This window comes from Oncorhynchus masou, chromosome 30, assembly GCF_036934945.1.
Source record: "Oncorhynchus masou masou isolate Uvic2021 chromosome 30, UVic_Omas_1.1, whole genome shotgun sequence".
Classification (NCBI taxonomy): Eukaryota; Metazoa; Chordata; class Actinopteri; order Salmoniformes; family Salmonidae; genus Oncorhynchus; species Oncorhynchus masou.
The window spans coordinates 58,933,571-58,954,315 of NC_088241.1; the positions used below are offsets into that span (position 1 = coordinate 58,933,571).

General features: G+C 43.9%; 2 protein-coding genes across 9 annotated transcripts in view; one reads left to right on the forward strand and one right to left on the reverse strand.

Moving 5' to 3' along the window:
- The first annotated feature begins 942 nt into the window (after positions 1–942).
- LOC135522883 (clavesin-1-like) lies at positions 943–15,696 on the forward strand. 2 transcript variants are annotated; one of them, XM_064949545.1, is made up of 6 exons: positions 943–1,256; positions 3,024–3,586; positions 4,202–4,376; positions 10,695–10,805; positions 11,275–11,507; positions 14,943–15,696. In XM_064949545.1, the coding sequence occupies exons 2-6, from the start codon at positions 3,198–3,200 to the stop codon at positions 15,022–15,024; spliced, it is 990 nt and encodes a 329-aa protein (XP_064805617.1). In that variant the 5' UTR covers positions 943–1,256; positions 3,024–3,197; the 3' UTR covers positions 15,025–15,696. The 2 variants fall into 2 exon arrangements, with proteins under 2 accessions (XP_064805617.1, XP_064805618.1); XM_064949546.1 differs by lacking the exon at positions 943–1,256 and adding an exon at positions 1,347–1,427.
- LOC135522882 (aspartyl/asparaginyl beta-hydroxylase-like) overlaps positions 15,690–20,745 on the reverse strand; it is a 56,239-nt gene continuing 51,183 nt past the window's right edge. For all 7 annotated transcript variants that reach the window (XM_064949542.1, XM_064949537.1, XM_064949541.1 and 4 more), the window contains 6 exons: positions 20,271–20,360; positions 19,909–20,046; positions 19,039–19,174; positions 18,792–18,883; positions 18,273–18,406; positions 15,690–17,931 (listed from right to left, as the gene is read on the reverse strand). In XM_064949542.1, the coding sequence (XP_064805614.1) occupies positions 17,781–17,931; positions 18,273–18,406; positions 18,792–18,883; positions 19,039–19,174; positions 19,909–20,046; positions 20,271–20,360 (741 nt within the window). In that variant the 3' untranslated portion in view covers positions 15,690–17,780. The remainder of the gene's footprint in view (positions 17,932–18,272; positions 18,407–18,791; positions 18,884–19,038; positions 19,175–19,908; positions 20,047–20,270; positions 20,361–20,745) is intronic.

Below are 20,745 nucleotides of genomic sequence, written 5' to 3' on the forward strand. Positions count from 1 at the left end.
TGATCAAATGTTTTGGTTCTAGTCAGGATTGTAGCAGCCTTATTTAGCACTAACTGAAGTTTATTTAGTGCTTTATTCGGGTAGCCGGAAAGTAGAGCATTGCAGTAGTCTAACCTAGTTCTATAACGGATTACATTAAGTGTATCAAACTTATAACATTAGTTCTGGGACTTGAATGATTTAAGCAGGTAAAAAAAAAATGTTCTGAACATGATAAAATTAAGTTGAATGAAGGAATTTTTGAGATCCAGTTAGTTGTTTGCACTTCATATATTTGAGTTTGGAATACACTAAAAGCGAAGTACATTATACAAAAGGTCCTCCTTTGATTTACTTAAAAGGTCGATGCAAATAGTTTTTAAGTAAAAGGGGCACAATATTTTTTACAGTGCGGGTTTATTCTGTTTTTCTGTCAAATCATATTCAAGAAAGAAAATCACTTGTAGTCTAGTTGGAATTGACTGAATTTAAATTAAATTCACCCCGTGAGTAGCCTAACCCATCCTATATACAGTACTTTAATAAATTATATATTATGCTTATTTTGGCATTGTGCAATAGGCTATAATAAATTACATTAGGTCTAGTGTAAAGGCAAAACTAGGCTTACTTGTCAAATGGGGAAAAAACTATTAACTGTACATGAACAGGACAAGGATGCGATGCGCGCGTCTATCATAACCCATATTCTAACCAACTAGGCACAATTGCGGCAAACGGAATTGATGGAGACTGCGTCCATTTTTTATTTGAGATTTGAAAATACCATTGGGATGAGAATAGCCTATGGTTTATGTAGTGAGAATGGTGTGATACTTTGCGGCACACGGCATTGAGCACCGCGGGGTGATTCGCCTCATCTGTGGGTCTCTATCAATATGTTCTCAGTTTGCGTCCTCTTGGTCCGCCTCCAGGCAGAGCGCGTACAACCCTCATCGAAGCAGCTATAGCCGCGCATGGTCGCCAATCTGTCTCGTTTATGGGTCACAGCATCATTTTAGGCAGCCTTCACCGGAGGATAGCGAACATTTGGACAAAGCAGTCCCTTACAGGATTTCAAATAACATTTTACCGGGTATTCTTTCAAATAATTATTCTCTTTTTCATTATTTAGGCCAACGTTTCCTTGCCAACTGGATATTTTGTCTTTCTTGAAACCCCTATGGCCAGTCTTTAAATCAATGAAATGATACGTCTGCTGTGCGGTCCTGCGCGTCATCGGACACCTGGCTGGTTTTACAGGGCGTGGTGTTCATGTAAGTATTCCATTTATCTTAATGTGGATTTATAAAATCTGTATAGAAAAATGATGTATCAATATGTGGCATGTTTTTACGGGTACATGGCAGGTCGTCCCGATTCACATTGTGGTGGTGCAGAACGTCATGTGACGCAATTAATCCCTGAACGGCAGATGGATGGAATAGGTATTTTTATTATTGAGCACTGGCATAATATTTGTCGCAGCGTTTGCCCCATTAATTGGTGAGCATCACAGTCACCCATTACCTGCTTGTGTACCAGCTATACATACGTCAGTCTTGCTAATGATCCTTATTAGTAACATGAACAAACATAATACAATACGGTTTATGATAATAGCCTAATAATAATTATTAGTGTTATTACATAACATTCATAAACTCTTTTGTTAATCATATTTGAGTTTATCATATAAAATGCATATATGATTTGCCTACATTTTGGCACACTTCATTGTAATGAATGCAAATGCGTGCCTGTTATAATTGAACTCTGATCTGATGACTATGCACAACAAAATATAGCTCATGGGTTTCTCCATGAAGTCAACAATACCCGCCAGTGTCTGTGTATGTCATTGAAATGGTCAGCCCTTATACATGTCCCAAACCTGGGCACTGTTGGAAGAAAAAAAAGGGATTTTAACTTCCTCCCTTTCCGTGGAATATCTTACTGATCTGACATGATTTGACCTGTAATAGATACCGTGCTTGATTTGGGCAGGAGCTCAACGGAGCTGAGTACCCACACCTCAACATCTCTACTGCTTGAGCTCCTGCATTATAGAATATTAGCTCAAAAGTCTTGCGGAGCTCCTGCACCTTAATATAACCAGGGCAGGCACCCAAAATGAGTACCTGAACCTACTTCAGTCCAAGTCAGCACTGAATAGATATGAGGTGGAAACACGACTTCCTCCTATCTATACTGAACAAAAATATAAACTCAACATGTAAAGTGTTGGTCCCATGCTTAATGAGCTGAAATAAAATATCCCACAAATTTTCCATATGCACAAAAAGCTTATATCCCTGTTAGTGAGCATTTATCATTAGCCAAAATAATCCATCCACCTGACAGGTGTGGGCATTTCAAATTGCAGATTAAACAGCATTATAATTACACAGGTGCACCTTGTGCTGGGGTGCACCTTTGTAAGGCCACTCTAAAATGTGCAGTTTTGTCACACAACACAATGCCACAGATGTCTCAAGCCTTGAGGGAGCATGCAATTGGCATGCTGACTGCAGGAATGTCCAACAGAGTTGTTGCCAGATCATTTTAATGTTAGTTTCTCTACCATAAGCCTCCAACGTCGTTTTAGAGAATTTGGCAGTATGTCCAACCGGCCTCACATCCACAGAGAACGTGTATCCACGCCAGCCCAGGACCTCCACATCTGTCTGTATTTCTGTCTGTAATAAAGCCCTTTTGTGGGGAGAAACGTATTCTGATTGGCTGGGCCTGGCTCCCCAGTGGGTGGGCTGGCCCAACCATGGCTGCGCCCCTGCCAAGTCATATGAAATCCATAGATTAGGGCCTAATTAATTAATAAAAAATGACTGATTTCTTTATATGAACTATAACTCAGTAAAATCGTTGAAATTGTTGCATGTTACGTTTTGTTCAGTATCCGTGCTTAGCCTATAGGCCTATTCTAAGGAAGAGAAGAGAAAGGATGCATGCAATTCATTTTCAAACGGGATCCTGGGATTTGTGCACTGGTGGACCAGTTATGCTAAACCTCTCTGTCTTTCTAGGCTAGACACTACAGGAGACACAGATCAGGTGTTGTACTGGAGAGACACGTGTGCCGGCTCGACGCCACTAACAGCAATGTGCTGTACAGCAATCAAGACTGTTTCATAAGCAGGTGTAAACAATAGTAGTTATCCAAAACACAGATATATAAGAGTGTGAACTTGACAAAAAAAATGACTCACTTGCAAGCGGGCCTGAGCTCGGAGACCACGGAGAAAGCTCGGCTGGAGCTCAACGAGAACCCAGACAGCCTCCACGCAGACATCCAGCAGGTGCGCGACATGATTGTGACACGGCCAGACATTGGCTTCCTGCGCACGGACGACGACTTCATCCTGAGGTTTCTGCGGGCACGCAAGTTTAACCAGGCAGAGACCTTCCGGCTCCTGGCCCAGTACTTTCAGTTCCGCCAGCAGAACCTGGACATGTTCCAGAGCTTCAAGGTGGACGACCCGGGAATCAAGCGGGCGCTGATGGACGGCTTCCCAGGAGTCTTAGAAACACCGGATCAGCACGGCCGGAAGATACTCATCCTTTTCGCCTCCAACTGGGATCAAGGCAGGTGAGTGTACAGGTATTTTAGTAAGCACAGTTGTCTCAATAAAATGGCTTCAGTGATGTCTCACTGAAATGGCTTCAGTGATGTCTCACTGAAATGGCTTCAGTGATGTCTCACTGAAATGGCTTCAGTGATGTCTCACTGAAATGGCTTCAGTGATGTCTCACTGAAATGGCTTCAGTGATGTCTCACTGAAATGGCTTCAGTGATGTCTCGTCTCACTGAAATGGCTTCAGTGATGTCTCACTGAAATGGCTTCAGTGATGTCTCACTGAAATGGCTTCAGTGATGTCTCACTGAAATGGCTTCAGTGATGTCTCACTGAAATTGCTTCTATGATCTAATTGTTTCGTTAAACAAATAAGCAATTGTGCTCTAGCTACTGATTGGTACTGATTTGATAGAATACTTTGGAACATTTAGTTTGTAACAAAATAGCAAAACTCACTTGCCCAGACACTTTACTCCAGCCCTTGTCTGGACAATGTCAATGATCAGACACATTAGAACAGAGCCGGAACAAAAATCATTGAATTATTGTAATAGTCTTGATTCAGCACAGGGCTGCATTGTTCTGGATTTTATCCCAATCAGATGTTTCCTTCTCTCTCTGTGAAGGAACTCTTTCACAGACATCCTCCGAGCCATCCTCCTCTCCCTGGAGGTTCTCATAGAGAACCCAGAACTCCAGATCAACGGCTTCATCTTAATTATCGACTGGAGTAACTTCTCCTTCAAGCAGGCTTCCAAGCTCACACCCAACATCCTCAAACAGGCCATCGAAGGCCTGCAGGTAGGCCTAACCAGGGTTGTGTTCAGTAGGCATGAAACGGGAAAAACAGTCTGAAACAGAGTGAAACAGGGAGCTACTACAGAATCTGATCTTGTCCAATAAGAAACGCTTATTTTCATGTTACTACGGTGTGCCCTAATGAACATGACCCAGCACTGACTGGCTTTAATCGACCCAAACAGATAGATGTTGTAGCTAGGTAATAAGCATGAATTTGAATATACAGTAATCATGGTTGTATAGTACAGTTGGATTGTACTGTACAGCTATTATGTAGACATTTTTCTGAGGTAAATTGTGCTGATTGGTTAGCTGAGAGAGAAAAGGTGGAAAGTGATGAGTATCATCAGCACATTCCTACTGGGCGCACATAATGTTTTTTTCCACATAATTTCAATGAAATTACATTGAACCACGTGGAATATACGTTGAATTGACGTCTGTGTCCAGTGAGTTGTGTCCTGATCATATAGAGTGGCAGGTAGCCTAACGGTAAGATCGTTGGGCCAGTAAATCAAAGGTTACTGATTCAAATACCAGGGCTGACAAGGTGAACAACCTGTTCATGTGCCTTTGAACAAGGCCCTAATTTGCACAGTTCACTGTACCCATCTGGTGTAACAATTTTTGTTACTGTACTGAATGTTGAAATGAAGATGGATTGTATGGTTTTAGTCTAATCTACAGCCATATGTCTCTACGCTCTGGTTTGATTATTCAACCCAAGTCTATTCCACTAGATGTTTTGACCCATATATTATGTGGAGCCATCGCACCCTATATGGCCGACTCTACAGTCAACATTTTTATTGCATCATTTCAGGGTTCTTCTTTATCAGTTCTAAGAACAGACAGATAGACAGCGTATCTTGCCTTGTAGTGTAGTCTATATGTAGACTACACTATATGACTACCAGTAACTAAAGATTTCTATACAATATGATGATGATCCTGACTTTAGGTCTACATACCAATGGGATGTCCTGTTGCTAAGTAACAAGGTGAAGCACAGCAGTTAGTGTATGCCCTGATTTTAAATGCTATGATAATCAGACAGTGAATGCTGTGGACACATTATATGGGCAGATCAACAAGAAGACAGTGGATATATCAGGGAATATATTAATTTGAAGTTGAACAACAAATAGATAGTTAGCCCAAAAGTGTTGTGAAAACACCAAATGTTTATGGCCTATGAGGGAATTATTTAGCAATGACCATGATACGTCTCAGACGTACAACCAATCAGGTAGCAGTATTCCACTTTACATCAAACTCTATTTATTTATTTTTTTAAACTCTTTCATAAAATGAAATCCTATGAGATGCATGATTGAATGACCCAGCATGTAACATTCTCCTCCTCTTCTGAGGAGGAGTAGGAAATATCGGACCAATGCGCAGCGTGGTAAGTGTCCATGTTGTTTATTACAACCGGAACACTGAAACCAAAACAAAAGTAGAACAAAACGCAACAGTTCTGTCAGGTACTCACACAAAACAGAAAACAATCACCCACACCTCAAAATGGGAAAACAGGCTGCCTAAGTATGGTTCTCAATAAGAGACAACGATTGCCAGCTGCCTCTGATTGGGAACCATACCAGGCAAAACGCATAGAGATAGAAAACATAGAACACAAAACATAGAATGCCCACCCCAACTCACGCCCTGACCATTCTAAAATAGAGACATAAAAAAAGGAACTAAGGTCAGGATGTGACAGTACGCCCCCCCCCAAAGGTGCGGACTCCGGCCGCAAAACCTAAACCCATAGGGGAGGGTCTGGGTGGACATCTGTCCGTGGTGGTGGCTCTGGTGCGGGACGTGGACCCCACTCCACCATAGTCTTGGCCCACTTAAGTGGCGCCTTTGGAGCGGCGCCTTTGGAGCGGCGACCCTCGCCGCCGACTTCGGACTGGGGACCCTTGCAGCAGGCCCCGAATAGACAGGAGACGCCGGCAGCGCCGGAGTGAAGGGCGACTCCGTTGGAGTCATTAAAACTCGTTTTTCAACCACTCCACACATTTCTTGTTGACACTCTAAAGTTTTGGCAAGTTAGTTAGGACATCTACTTTGTGCATGACACAAGTAATTTTTCCAACAATTGTTTACAGACAAATTATTTCACTTATAATTCACAGTATCACAATTCCAGTGGGTCAGAAGTTTACATATGCTAAGTTGACTGTGCCTTTAAACAGCTTGGTAAATTCCAGAAAATGACACCATGGCTTTAGAAGCTTCTAATAGGCTATTTGACATCATTTGAGTCAATTCGAGTTGTACCTGTATGTATTTCATGGCCTACCTTCAATTTCAGTGCCTCTTTGCTTGACATCATGGGAAAATTAAAAGAAATCACCCAAGACCTCAGAAAAAAATTTGCAGACCACCACAAGTCAGGTTCATCCTTGGGAGCAATTTCCAATAATAGTATGCAAGTATAAACACCATGGGACCACTCAACCGTCATACCGCTCAGGAAGGAGATGCGTTCTGTCGCCTAGAGATGAACATACTTTGGTGAGAAAAGTGCAAATCAATCCCAGAACAACAGCAAAGGACCTTGTGAAGATGCTGGAGGAAACAGGTACAAAAGTATCTATATCCACAGTAAAACGATTCCCACATCGACATAACCTGAAAGGACACTCAGCAAGGAAAAAGCCACTGCTTCAAAACCGCCACTGCACTTGGGGACAAAGATCATACTTTTTGGAGAAATGTCCTCTGGTCTGATGAAACAAAAATAGAACTGTTTGACCATAATGACCATCGTTATGTTTGGAGGAAAAAGGCGGTGGCTTGCAAGCCGAAGAACTCCATCCCAACCGTGAAGCACGGGGGTGGCAGCATCATGTTGTGGGGGTGCTTTGCTGCAGGAGGGACTGGTGCACTTCACAAAATAGATGGCATCATGAGGTAGGAAAATGATTTGGATATATTGAAGCAACATCTCAACATTTACATTTAAGTCATTTAGCAGACGCTCTTATCCAGAGCGACTTACAAATTGGTGAATTCACCTTCTGACATCCAGTGGAACAGCCACTTTACAATAGGGCATCTAAATCATTTCAGGGGGGTGAGAAGGATTACTTTATCCTATCCTAGGTATTCCTTGAAGAGGTGGGGTTTCAGGTGTCTCCGGAAGGTGGTGATTGACTCCGCTGTCCTGGCGTCGTGAGGGAGTTTGTTCCACCATTGGGGGCCAGAGCAGCGAACAGTTTTGACTGGGCTGAGCGGGAACTGTACTTCCTCAGTGGTAGGGAGGCGAGCAGGCCAGAGGTGGATGAACGCAGTGCCCTTGTTTGGGTGTAGGGCCTGATCAGAGCCTGGAGGTACTGCGGTGCCGTTCCCCTCACAGCTCCGTAGGCAAGCACCATGGTCTTGTAGTGGATGCGAGCTTCAACTGGAAGCCAGTGGAGAGAGCGGAGGAGCGGGGTGACGTGAGAGAACTTGGGAAGGTTGAACACCAGACGGGCTGCGGCGTTCTGGATGAGTTGTAGGGGTTTAATGGCACAGGCAGGGAGCCCAGCCAACAGCGAGTTGCAGTAATCCAGACGGGAGATGACAAGTGCCTGGATTAGGACCTGCGCCGCTTCCTGTGTGAGGCAGGGTCGTACTCTGCGGATGTTGTAGAGCATGAACCTACAGGAACGGGCCACCGCCTTGATGTTAGTTGAGAACGACAGGGTGTTGTCCAGGATCACGCCAAGGTTCTTAGCACTCTGGGAGGAGGACACAATGGAGTTGTCAACCGTGATGGCGAGGTCATGGAACGGGCAGTCCTTCCCCGGGAGGAAGAGCAGCTCCGTCTTGCCGAGGTTCAGCTTGAGGTGGTGATCCGTCATCCACACTGATATGTCTGCCAGACATGCAGAGATGCGATTCGCCACCTGGTCATTAGAAGGGGGAAAGGAGAAGATTAATTGTGTGTCGTCTGCATAGCAATGATAGGAGAGACCATGTGAGGTTATGACAGAGCCAAGTGACTTGGTGTATAGCGAGAATAGGAGAGGGCCTAGAACAGAGCCCTGGGGGACACCAGTGGTGAGAGTGCGTGGCGAGGAGACAGATTCTCGCCACGCCACCTGGTAGGAGCGACCTGTCAGGTAGGACGCAATCCAAGCGTGGGCCGCGCCGGAGATGCCCAACTCGGAGAGGGTGGAGAGGAGGATCTGATGGTTCACAGTATCGAAGGCAGCCGATAGGTCTAGAAGGATGAGAGCAGAGGAGAGAGAGTTAGCTTTAGCAGTGCGGAGCGCCTCCGTGATACAGAGAAGAGCAGTCTCAGTTGAATGACTAGTCTTGAAACCTGACTGATTTGGATCAAGAAGGTCATTCTGAGAGAGATAGCGGGAGAGCTGGCCAAGGACGGCACGTTCAAGAGTTTTGGAGAGAAAAGAAAGAAGGGATACTGGTCTGTAGTTGTTGACATCGGAGGGATCGAGTGTAGGTTTTTTCAGAAGGGGTGCAACTCTCGCTCTCTTGAAGACGGAAGGGACGTAGCCAGCGGTCAGGGATGAGTTGATGAGCGAGGTGAGGTAAGGGAGAAGGTCTCCGGAAATGGTCTGGAGAAGAGAGGAGGGGATAGGGTCAAGCGGGCAGGTTGTTGGGCGGCCGGCCGTCACAAGAAGCGAGATTTCATCTGGAGAGAGAGGGGAGAAAGAGGTCAGAGCACAGGGTAGGGCAGTGTGAGCAGAACCAGCGGTGTCGTTTGACTTAGCAAACGAGGATCGGATGTCGTCGACCTTCTTTTCAAAATGGTTGACGAAGTCATCTGCAGAGAGGGAGGAGGGGGGGAGGGGGAGGAGGATTCAGGAGGGAGGAGAAGGTGGCAAAGAGCTTCCTAGGGTTAGAGGCAGATGCTTGGAATTTAGAGTGGAAGAAAGTGGCTTTAGCAGCAGAGACAGAGGAGGAAAATGTAGAGAGGAGGGAGTGAAAGGATGCCAGGTCCGCAGGGAGGCAAGTTTTCCTCCATTTCCGCTCGGCTGCCCGGAGCACTGTTCAAGACATCAGTCAGGAAGTTAAAACTTGGTCACAAATGGGTCTTTCAAATGGACAATGACACCAAGCATACTTCCAAAGTTGTGCCAAAATGGCTTAAGGACAACAAAGTCAATTTATTGGAGTGGCCATCACAAAGCCCTGACCTCAATCCCATAGAAAATGTGTGGGCAGAACTGAAAAAGCGTGTACGAGCAAGGAGGCCTACAAACCTGACTCAGTTACACAAGCTTTGTCAGGAAGAATGGGCCAAAATTCACCCAACTTATTGTGGTAAGCTTGTGGAAGGCTACCCGAAATGTTTGACCCATGTTAAACAATTTAAAGGCAATGCTAAAAAATACTAATTGAGTGTAAGTAAACTTCTGACCCACTGGGAATGTGATGAAATAAATCACTCTCTACTATTATTCTGACATTTCACATTCTTAAAATAAAGTAGTGATCCTAACTGACCTAAGGTAGGGAATTTTTACTAGGATTAAATGTCAGGAATTGTGAAAAACTGAGTTTAAATGTATTTGGCTGAGGTGTATGTAAACTTCGACTGTACATGGTTTTGTCATGGGGACGACATTGTTGGTCTTGCACTGTAATCATTAAAAGTGGGTGAATGGGAAAAGTCCAAGCAATGTGTTGTTGCAGTACTGCACACTGTAGATGGACTGTTTCAAACAGCAAGGAAAATCCTCATAATCAACTATCAATCAATAATCAATATATTTAAGCAACAAGGCTTGAGAACCTGGGGATGATTGTGTGAAGGAGCAGCCTTTAGGAGTGTGTAATCATACTACTATTCTGTTTCGGGGGCTTTTACCTTTATAAAATGGTTGCCAACAATATAAAAAAAGATGAACAACATGATTTCATTAACAATGTTATTTTAATGAGTAAATGTGTTTTATTTCATCCTTCCAGCATACAGTAGAGCCTGGGCAAAAGCCAGTCGTTTAGTTCTGATATTCTGAAGTTGCTAGCCAAACAGGCTGGTTGTCCCTTCCGTTCTAAGCAATGCGCTTGGCCTGCTCCCCCCAGTTCATTTTGCTGCAGGCTACTGTACTGTCAAAAACCTTTTCAATAAAATAAGGAATGCCATTTCATTTAGCTATAATAACAGAGAAGAAAGAGGAACTGAATTAGCCTACCATTTAATATATATATTTCTTATGCTATTGAATTTCTAAAGTCTCTATTGCAACTAAAATAAAAGAGAGTGAGCAGAGTTTGAAAGAATATTTAGAAAAACATATATAGCAGTATTTGAGTATCTAAAGCTATTTTCCCTTCCCTGCTTCAATACAGGACAGCTTCCCTGCTCGCTTCGGTGGGATCCATTTTGTAAACCAGCCCTGGTACATCCACGCCATGTACACCATCATCAAGCCTTTCCTCAAGGACAAGACAAGGAAAAGGGTATTTGCCTTTTCACTGCTTGGTCACTTTCTCTAACCCGACCCCTCCCTTTCTTTCTATCTTTCTTTCTTTCTTTCTTTCTTTCTTTCTTTCTATCCATGCCATTATAACTGCCTCAGTTGCAGTCCTATTGAATGGTCTGGTAGAGGTAGAACATGAAGCCAGATAGAGAGATGTTGTTAAATGCCTTTGCTAGTTGAATAAAATGAAAAGGTGACACAAAGGGGATGTATAATTTAGTACTTCAACCTTTCCTCGGGGTAGTGCAGGTTAGATCAATGGAAAAGCTAAAAGCTATTTTGTAACACAGCTTCCTTCAAAAGAGTTTAATTATTTTGGGGAGGGGTGTGTGATTACACTAGTTAAAAGGGGAAGTAAGGGAACAAGAATTGTGGATAGTTATGACATGTATTGGCCAGGGCTCCCATAGAATGAGAACCCCTAGATAAATAAACATTCTTCCCAACAGATTTTCCTCCATGGGAACAATCTCAACAGTTTACACCAGTTAATTCTACCCGATTGTCTGCCGTCCGAGTTCGGTGGCACGCTGCCGCCGTATGACATGGGCATCTGGGCACGGACCCTCTTAGGGCCCAACTACAACGACGAGACGGAGTACACACTCACCTACGACGCCCTCCACGTCAAAGAGAACTATGGTGGCGGAGACAAGGAACGTGCCGACAAACTTCTGAAAAGGTGAGCTACAAAAAAAGGTGGCAAAATTCAACAAATTTTCAAGCGGGAAAATATCCATGGGAATATATGGGATTTGTGGGAATTTAATGGAATGTTTGGATGATTCCCTTCCCTCGCAACCTTAGCTACAGTATAGTAGTGCAGAAAACGAACAAAAAGCTAAACAAAGTTAGAGAACACAACCGATCAATCCAGAGCGGTCATTCTTCTTCGTTAGTATAGACATGCCGATTGTTTGAAGTTTGTCAGGGCAATTACGCAGTCCAAAGACTTCCAGATAATGACCGCTATGGGGCTGATCACTGACTAGTGTATTCCCTAACAATTACCCCTTTCAGTACGTGGTCATTACACTTGAGATTTTCCGACTGCTGTCTCCTAAACAGCTCAGAGACCCACTGCAGTCTGCCATTAATTCTCGCCACCCAGATAAAAAAAAGACTCCTCTCTGAAACACAAAGGTTACACCAGAGCTATGTTTAGAGCAGTGGAGGCTACTGAGGGGAGGACGGCTCATAATAATGGCTGGAACGGAGCAAATGGAATGGCATCAAAACACACGGAAACCATATTTGATGTATTTAATACCATTCCATCGATTCCGCTCCAGCCATTACCACAAGCCCACCCTCCCCAATTACGGTGCCACCAACCTCCTCAGGTATAGAGGTACTGTATATGGCTCCGGGTAACATTTCTTTTAGGTTCAGAGCTATTGGACATCGTGCCCTTTTAAAAGCTAAAGGCTTATCTATAAGACTGAGCATGAATGAATACAGTATACAGTACTGTAGATGGACGCTTTGTCCTAAAGCAATGGGAAAACAGAACATCTTTGAGAGAAGAGAGAGACATCTAAAAAGCATGCAGAATCTCTCCCATCTGCAATCAACAGAAAGCCATGTAAGATCAGGTCTCGGGAGAGCGGGCTCCTCGGAATTGATTTAATTAAAAAAAGCACATAAGACCCTCTTCCTGACCCCAACTAATGTCTGCTCCAATCCCAGGGATCCCCAGTCACATTCTCTTGCCACGATAACACAGGGGATGACAACTGGAGGGAATGAGGCGTAGATGGGTGGTTGGTGCGGAGAACATGAACCAGCTCCCGTTCATCATGTTGATTGATTAGATTAGGGTTCACACTATATGGCCAAGCTGCAAAGTCAAAATTGACTATATTATGAAAATGTATTAGCATGGAAATGAGCTTTTAGTCCTTGATTTAATGGTTAGGGCGAGGCACATGGTTAGGGGTATGGTTGAGGTTTTCTTTTAAAATCTGATTTGTTTGGAGAAGCTGCCATACGACTGGCTTTGTAGCTTGGCCCAATAGCGACAACCATTGTTAAGGGATACTGGAAATGCTTGCCTGTTATTGGTCATCATTGTCATTGGTGCATCCTGTTATCATAGTAGTCATGAGCAATGAGATGACATGAGCCCCTGGATGCAATGATCAGATGGATAAAACAGATTATTGAAGATTGGGTCGTTTCTGGGTTGGTTGAATATGCCTAATGTTCTATGATTAGATCAAGGAGGGCTTGTTAGCCTTTGATTGCCACTGTTTTGCTCCAGTGTGGACTAAGTAGGCCATTTTGCCTGTAGTCCTGCAAGGCTGTGCAGCAGAAGGGCCTGACAGATGTAAGATGTAAGAGAGAGTAAGGCTGCTAATGACCAGTGAAGGACATCCTCCCAGAAACAAGATGGCAGAATAAACTCATCTCACTGATTGTACTGACTAGTAGAATTTTGCTACGATTTGATAAGCTCCAGATGTAGAAACCCTGCTATATAATCCATTATAAACTGGGTGGTTCGAGCCCTGAATGCTGATTGGCTGAAAGTTGTGGTATATCAGACCATATACCGCGGGTATGACAAATCATTTATTTTTACTGCTCCAATTACATTGGTAACCAGTTTATAATAGCCATAGGGCACTCCACCATGCATAAGAACAGCCCTTAGCCGTGGTATATTAGCCATATACCACACCCCTTCAGGCCTTATTGCTCAAGTAGAATAGGTTGACCGATGCATATACACCGAGTATAGAAACATTATGAACACCTGCTCTTTCCTTGAAATATACGACCAGGTGAAAGCTATGATCCCCCCCAAGAATTGAAACTTTCTGCCAATATCAGATATGTCTGTGTCTTGGGCAATGTTCTTGTTACTTACAACCTCATGCTAATCACATTAGCCTATGTTAGCTCAACCTTCCCATGGAAGGGACACCGATCCCAAAGAAGATGAAGGGTTTTTAAGCCTTGAGACATGGATTGTGTATGTGTGCCATTCAGAGGGCGAATGGGCAAGACAAAAGATTTAAGTGCCTTTGAACATGGTATGGTAGTAGGTCCCAGGCACAACAGTTTGAGTGTGTCAAGAACTAACATTTCTGGGTTTCACACAACAGTTTCCCGTGTGTATCAAGAATGGTCCACCACCCAAAGGACATCCAGCCAACTTGACACAACTGTGGGAATCATTGGAGTCAACATGGGCAAGCATTCCTATGGAAGCTTTCAACACCTTGTCGAGTCCATGCCTCAACAAATGTAGGGATATTCTGAGGGCAGAAATGGGGTGTACATGATCCGGGAAGCTCTATGTAGGTTTTATAAAGGATTATGGACTGGCTTTATTAAGCCTTATAAGCTATACTTCTACATTGAAATATAATGTGAATTGGGACCTTTCACTGACATAAGCGTTTCATTTTGAGAGTCGCATTCAACTATATATTTGAGGCAAAATTGAAAACATTCTATTTAGTACTATATTTATCATGTTAAATCTGATAGATATTAAACAAAGCTAATTTTGGAATATCTAAATATCTCAGTACTCTCAATGCAGGACAGGAGACAGAAGGACATGTTTGTGCCACTGTTTGTCTTTCTGTCTGTCCTTCCTTCCTTTCCTTAGCAGAGAGAGTTCTGGGTAGGCTCCATTTCCACCAGCTGGTGATTTTAATCAGTGGGCTTACAAAGGGAGATGAGAGGAGAGCTAAGCTCCCCACTGGTGTTAACCAGCACGGAGCAGGGATTTAGTCTTAGTCCCATCGGACTTCTCTCCTCAGCTGGGTCATTAAGGTCATCTTTAATGGACCAGTCATAACCTAGCATGTTATAAGTACTTCCTGGTAGCTAAAGGAGACAAGAACACAGAGGCTTTGTGATGACGCATGAAAATGAGGGTAGAGAAGAGCACAGGGAGGAGTGATTATGGACGAGGGGTATTACATCATGCATTTTACCATTGGCAGTGTGCACTTTTCCTAATCTGGATTTCCCCCCAAAATGGTTGGTTTTCAGTTTGTGTTCAGACATGGCCCCTGATGGACTTTCTCCATTATACTGCTTACAGTAGCCCACCTGTGTCTTACAGGAAATGACCATCTCTTACTGTTGTTTATCTCAGGTCCCAGTCGGCCGTGGAGCCGGGTACCCTACGACAAGGAGACAGGGAGAACACGGCACAGCCGCTCCTGGCTCTGGACTGATCTCTCCTGTCCCTCCACACTGGATCCAAACCCCTCTCATTAGGATTCCAACCCCACTGACTCCAAAACCTAAATCTGAACTTTGAGAAAGTCAAAAACTGACTCGAAAAGGAGACTCTAAACCCTTGTTCACATGGAGCTGCTGTACTGAAAACCTCTCATCTCTTGACTGAGCCAGTGGCAGTTTCAGATCAGGACCTTCAAAAGCTGTGCCATCCACTTCCACTGGCAAACCTGTCCGCCATCAGCCATCCAAATCACTGCTGATAGGAGTAGAATGATTAAACGAATGTCAGTGTTACCAGTACCACTAGGAAGGACCAACTGACCGAGTTAAATGTCAGTGTCTCGTGAACAAAATGCCAAACTGTATCTTACTGTTTTAGGGGATGTTGTTTCTATGAAAGTCAATATATTTCAAGATTGTATATTTATCAGGGCAACTGCACTATCAGTGTGACCTCCATCGAACTGCAATGTATTTAAGTAATCTTTAAAAGAATGTATAGAAAAAACATTTTTAGTTGTGTGCTAATTACGTGTGTGAATGTTCAGGTTGTCATTGAAAATCACACAAAGGAGTAGAATTTCAAATGAGAGGAATCAGCATTACAATATACAAATTAAGCTACCTATCTATTTAATGAAACTACACAACATTCTGATCACGTGACACCATTTTGACCAAATTGTTTAATTTACTGGAAAAAAAAGCTTTACAATTATTAATAGTAACTGATTACAACACAAAATAGAATTGAAAGAAACATGACTTACTTGGCAGGCCAGTTTCAACAGCTCAGTGATTTCAACACCATAAAAGTATTAACTTCCTAAGATGAGTGATAGCAATTCATAAGAGGACCACAAAAGGTGAAATCTCAAACAATGTGGCTTTGTAAAGGTGCTGGATTTGTTACCCTTGTAACTAAGGGAATGATTTGAAGCATGGAGGAGATCGCTTGAATGTGTCATCGTCATAACCACAAATAACCCCAAGACACCAATGACCATGACAATGTTGAAAGGCAATCCAATGAGCCTAAGGTTTTGACTCCATCCCTTTGGATTGTGTGTTCACATGCTCCTATGAAGTAGGGGTAAAATTATGTTAGCCAAGTTTCCCACACATATTTCTCACTTGGAAGCTCATTATGAACAGTTTGGGACCTCAAACTCGTAGTTTTGACGAGTCCCTGGGATTGCCAAGAATTTGTCAGTCCAGAGTTTCTAATAGCACATTAACGCTGCATAATACCGCCGGTCTGATTTGGACATAATATATGTTTTATTGTCACATACACCGGAGAGGTGCATTTCATTGCTGCAGTGAAGCTGACTACCAATGCTCATAGAGAATGATTAAATAACATATCTAGAAGAATATGCGCTGGCATTTTTCTTTTGAATATCAACAGCATTGGTCAGGCAAAGGCCCTCTAATCAGCTCTGCTATACATGGAATGGAGTAGACCTGGGACCAATACTTTCAAGTATAGCTTGATTTAGCCTGGGGTTCTCCTTTTAGGGACTATTCCATTGGCTCCATTGTACAAGGCAAACTAAATTAAGCGCAGCGGAAGTATTTGACCAAGGTATGGAATGCCGTGTGACAAGTCTTGCATACATTCAACATGCTCGTGCTGAAGTTTTACACAGGGAAATTGTAATTTTATAAAACAATAAAATGTTTATGTATCTGACAAATACATGCCTTCAGTCACATGTTCATATTTGACACATTTAAGAATGTAAATACACACATTGTAAGATTTTAAATGCCAAAAGTCAAGCCTGTTGAGTAGAATGTCTGTGTGCGCTGCTGGGTCAAGGCGCAGTTCAAAATAGTGTATATTGTTAGTGTACAAAAATAAGATGTATCAGTCAAGATTCTTGGCAATATTAATTCTGCAATAAAAACATTCTTGGCATTGTGATTTCCTATCCATTGATCCAAAGAGACATGCAAAAATCCTACAAGTGAAATGGAATGGCCTAATAAGCAGTGTGTCTGTACTACAATTCCCCCCCCCCCACCCAAAATACAGTAAGAGGCAGGTTACTTTATAAAGTTATGGAAATTACAGGACATATATTCACAAATCACGTTAGAGAAACAACAGATTTAGGTTCACACTTTTCAGCTAGCAGAAGTTTAGCTAGCTTAGCAACATCTTAAAAAGGGATAGTTTTCTGTGTTTTAACCCATATCATTTACTTACCTCAAAAGTAATCAAATACATTTTCTTGAGGTAATAAATTCATTAACAGCGGGGTAAACACCTGAAAAACTATCCCTTTTAAGTATCAGTAAGTGTCCAACAGTCAAGTCAATAACTGCAATAGTACAGCTTCGTGCAGTTACCGTATGTTAGGTATGTTTCAGACATATAGCACTTCGGTTCCCTAATGAAAACAAAAATGCACTTGTGACAAATTTACAACACAACCTACGTGATATTCAACCTACACCTTAACGTTATTAAAAAATAATAATTCACATTTATGCCTAAAAACCTACTTGGCGAGTACCACAGTTAGCAGTCAGTGTTCCCAAGGGTCGTTGTAAGGCTTTTTCCAATCTGAGAGGGCCTTTAGTAACTCTTCAAGATGGAGCCAAAATGGCACCCTGGACTGAGCAGAGGCAAGTGTCACAATTGTCCCGTTTGACCTAAAATGGCTGGCTGTGGGGTCAATACTTGTGAGGGAATGGGTTGACAGATACCTTGGACCTGTCAGTCAGTCTGTCAGACAGTCTAAATGGGGGATAGAGTCTGCCGTTGGTACTGGGTGAGCTCGGGGTGCCACACGTCCACGATGAAGATGAGCCGGTAACTGTCGGCGTCCTGCCACACCTCATGCTCAAAGGAATCATCAAAGATGAGCACTTTCCCCTCCTCCCAAGCCCTGGAAGAGAACAACAAACAAACCATAGCCTTTCTGTTAATGAAGCCACATGGATGAGTTCATAAGTCCAATGGCAGCTCCTCCAGTTAGTTTGGTATAAAGCTGAGGGATGGGGCCGGGGAAACGTAACCACTCAGAAGGAGGAGGAGCTATTGATGCAAAGAGTTACAGTCCACAAGATCAGACAAGATAACGTTAAATACATTTTGCAGCAATACTTAGTCTTGAGTGATATTAGGTACTGAGCACTCCTATGGTAAGACTCACACTGTACCTAAAACGAACAAGTGGGTGATTTAGATGTAAAAAGGCTTGACGTTGATGGCAGTGGAAGGTGTTACCTGGTATCGTTGGTGCACCTGATCTTGCAGCCCGTCTTGGGGATGACCAGGCCCAGGTGCATGCGCAGGCGACAGTTGGTGGGCCCCGTGTGGGGCCAGACGTGAGTACCAGGCTGCATCACTGAGAACTTGATCTGGAGCCCAGAGAGACAGAGAGAGCGGGGCAGTCATACACCCAGAGAAAGTGAACACATCTGAATTTAAAGTATTAAAATTAAGTATGTTTAAAAAAAATAATAATCTCACTTCAATTTTTTTTTTTTTAAGCAACCTATTAGCTCAAAGGCACATTGGCCAAAACCACATTCACAAAATACAAACATTTCCTATTTTTGCAACAGAAATTGAAAGAAGTTGCAGTGAGTGCAGCATAGTGCCTTTATAACTCCATACATCTCCAGCAGGAGCCTGCAGGGCCAGACTGTCTGTCCATCTATCCTCCCCTGCTCTACAGGAGAGCTGGCTGGCGTGATGCCTAATAGTTGGCATGTCAGTCACGTCTGCAGAGGGGTGACCTACCTGTCCTCTCTTGCAGCCTGTAGCCTCTGGGTAGCGCTCCAACAGGCCACAGGTCTTTGGAACACTGCGGCAGGACTCCCCTGCCTTCTTGCCTGCATGACCAGGAGAGATAAACAAGGAAATGGAGGCCAGGTTCAGACACCACTAACCCCTAATCCTAAGGCACTTTTTTATTTCAATTAAGTTCAGTGTATTTGTACGATAGGAACTTGCCAGGTGCTAGTTGTGAAGTGTTTGATTGGTTTACCTTGCTGCCAGAGGGTGAACTGGCCCCACTCCCCCTTTTCTCTGAGGTTCTCCTCCTCTGGAACAAAGAGGCCAGTGGTTTTATCCATCACAGACTGGGCCTCATCCCTGATGATCCTCCAGTTCCTCTCCAGGGTCTGTTCCATAGACAGAGTTAGGACACGTTAGTTTATTTCTACGGTCTTCCTCAGGTACAGCAAAGGGGACAAATGGTCAGCCTTTTGCCCGTTCAAAACTCATACGAAGAAGAAAGCTACTTTAAGATGCAGGCAGCCCTCTATGTTCAATCAATCAAATATATTTTATAAAGCCCTTTTTAAGCAGTTGTCACAAAGTGCTATACAGAAACCCAGCCTAAAATCCCAAAGAGCAAGCAATGCAGAAGCACACAGCTAGCAAAAACTCCCTTGAAAGGCAGGAACCTAGGAAGAAACCTAGAGAGGAACCAGGCTCCGAGGGGTGGCCAGTCCGCTTCTGGCTGTGCCAGGTGGAGATTATAAGATTACATTAGGGAAAGGGGGATACCTAGTCAGTTGTATAACAATGCATTCAACAGAAATGTGTCTTCCGCATTTAACCCAACCCCTCTGAATCAGAGAGGTGTGTGTGTGGGGGGGGGGCTGCCATAATCGACATCCAGGTCTTCGGCGCCCGGGGAACAGTGGGTTAACTGCCTTGCTCAGGCGAAGAACGACCATTAAAGCCAGATCGTTCTTCACATGTCCCTGCCCACGCTGTCACAGAAGTGATCAATGGAACAGAGAGGAAGTAATCTCTCTAGGCTTTATTGAACTCTGTGACATTGATCAATCAACTAGCAGAGAGAAAAGACAACCAGCTGAGACATTATCACGTCTACCGTCATCAGTACCTTGACTAGATCCATATATCCAGTGTCCTTGGGCGTCCACCACGGCTGGGCTTTGAGACCGTCCACATTATAAAGAGATCGCTGCCATACGGAGGCAAAGTGACCTCTCTGGTGCCCTCTCTCATACCACTTGTAGGCCTGAGAAAGGAGAAGACCATGGTGCATGTAGTATTCAAAAACCAACACATTGGAACTCACACACAGTATTTTCAAATTATCTGTTTTTTCTTATTGTCAGAAGAAAAAGAGTAATCACAAGAAGTCATACTGTTACCATACAAAGTGAAGTTACTCTAGTGAATACTGCTGGTGTTGAGTCAGTATTGGTGTAAGCTTGGTGTCTGAGTTTGATCTTAACTCACACTGTCGTCTCCCATTCTCTGTAAAGCGTCTCCGAGGTGGAAGTAAAACCTGCCGTCGTCTGTACCAGGGTCTCCTGATTCCAAACCATCCTGCAGTGCAGAGGGGGGTTCAGTGCAGAGGGGGGTTCAGTGCAGGGGGGGGTTCAGTGCAGAGAGGGGGGTTCAGTGCAGAGAGGGGGGTTCAGTCCAGAGAGAGGGGGGTTCAGTGCAGAGAGAGGGGGGAGTGCAGAGAGAGGGGGGTTCAGTGCAGAGAGAGGGGGGGGGTTCAGTGCAGAGAGAGGGGGGTTCAGTGCAGAGAGAGGGGGGGTTCAGTGCAGAGAGAGGGGGGTTCAGTGCAGAGGGGGGGGTTCAGTGCAGAGAGAGGGGGGTTCAGTGCAGAGGGGTTCAGTGGGGGGTTCAGTGCAGAGAGAGGGGGGTTCAGTGCAGAGAGGGGGGTTCAGTGCAGAGGGGGGTTCAGTGCAGAGAGAGGGGGGTT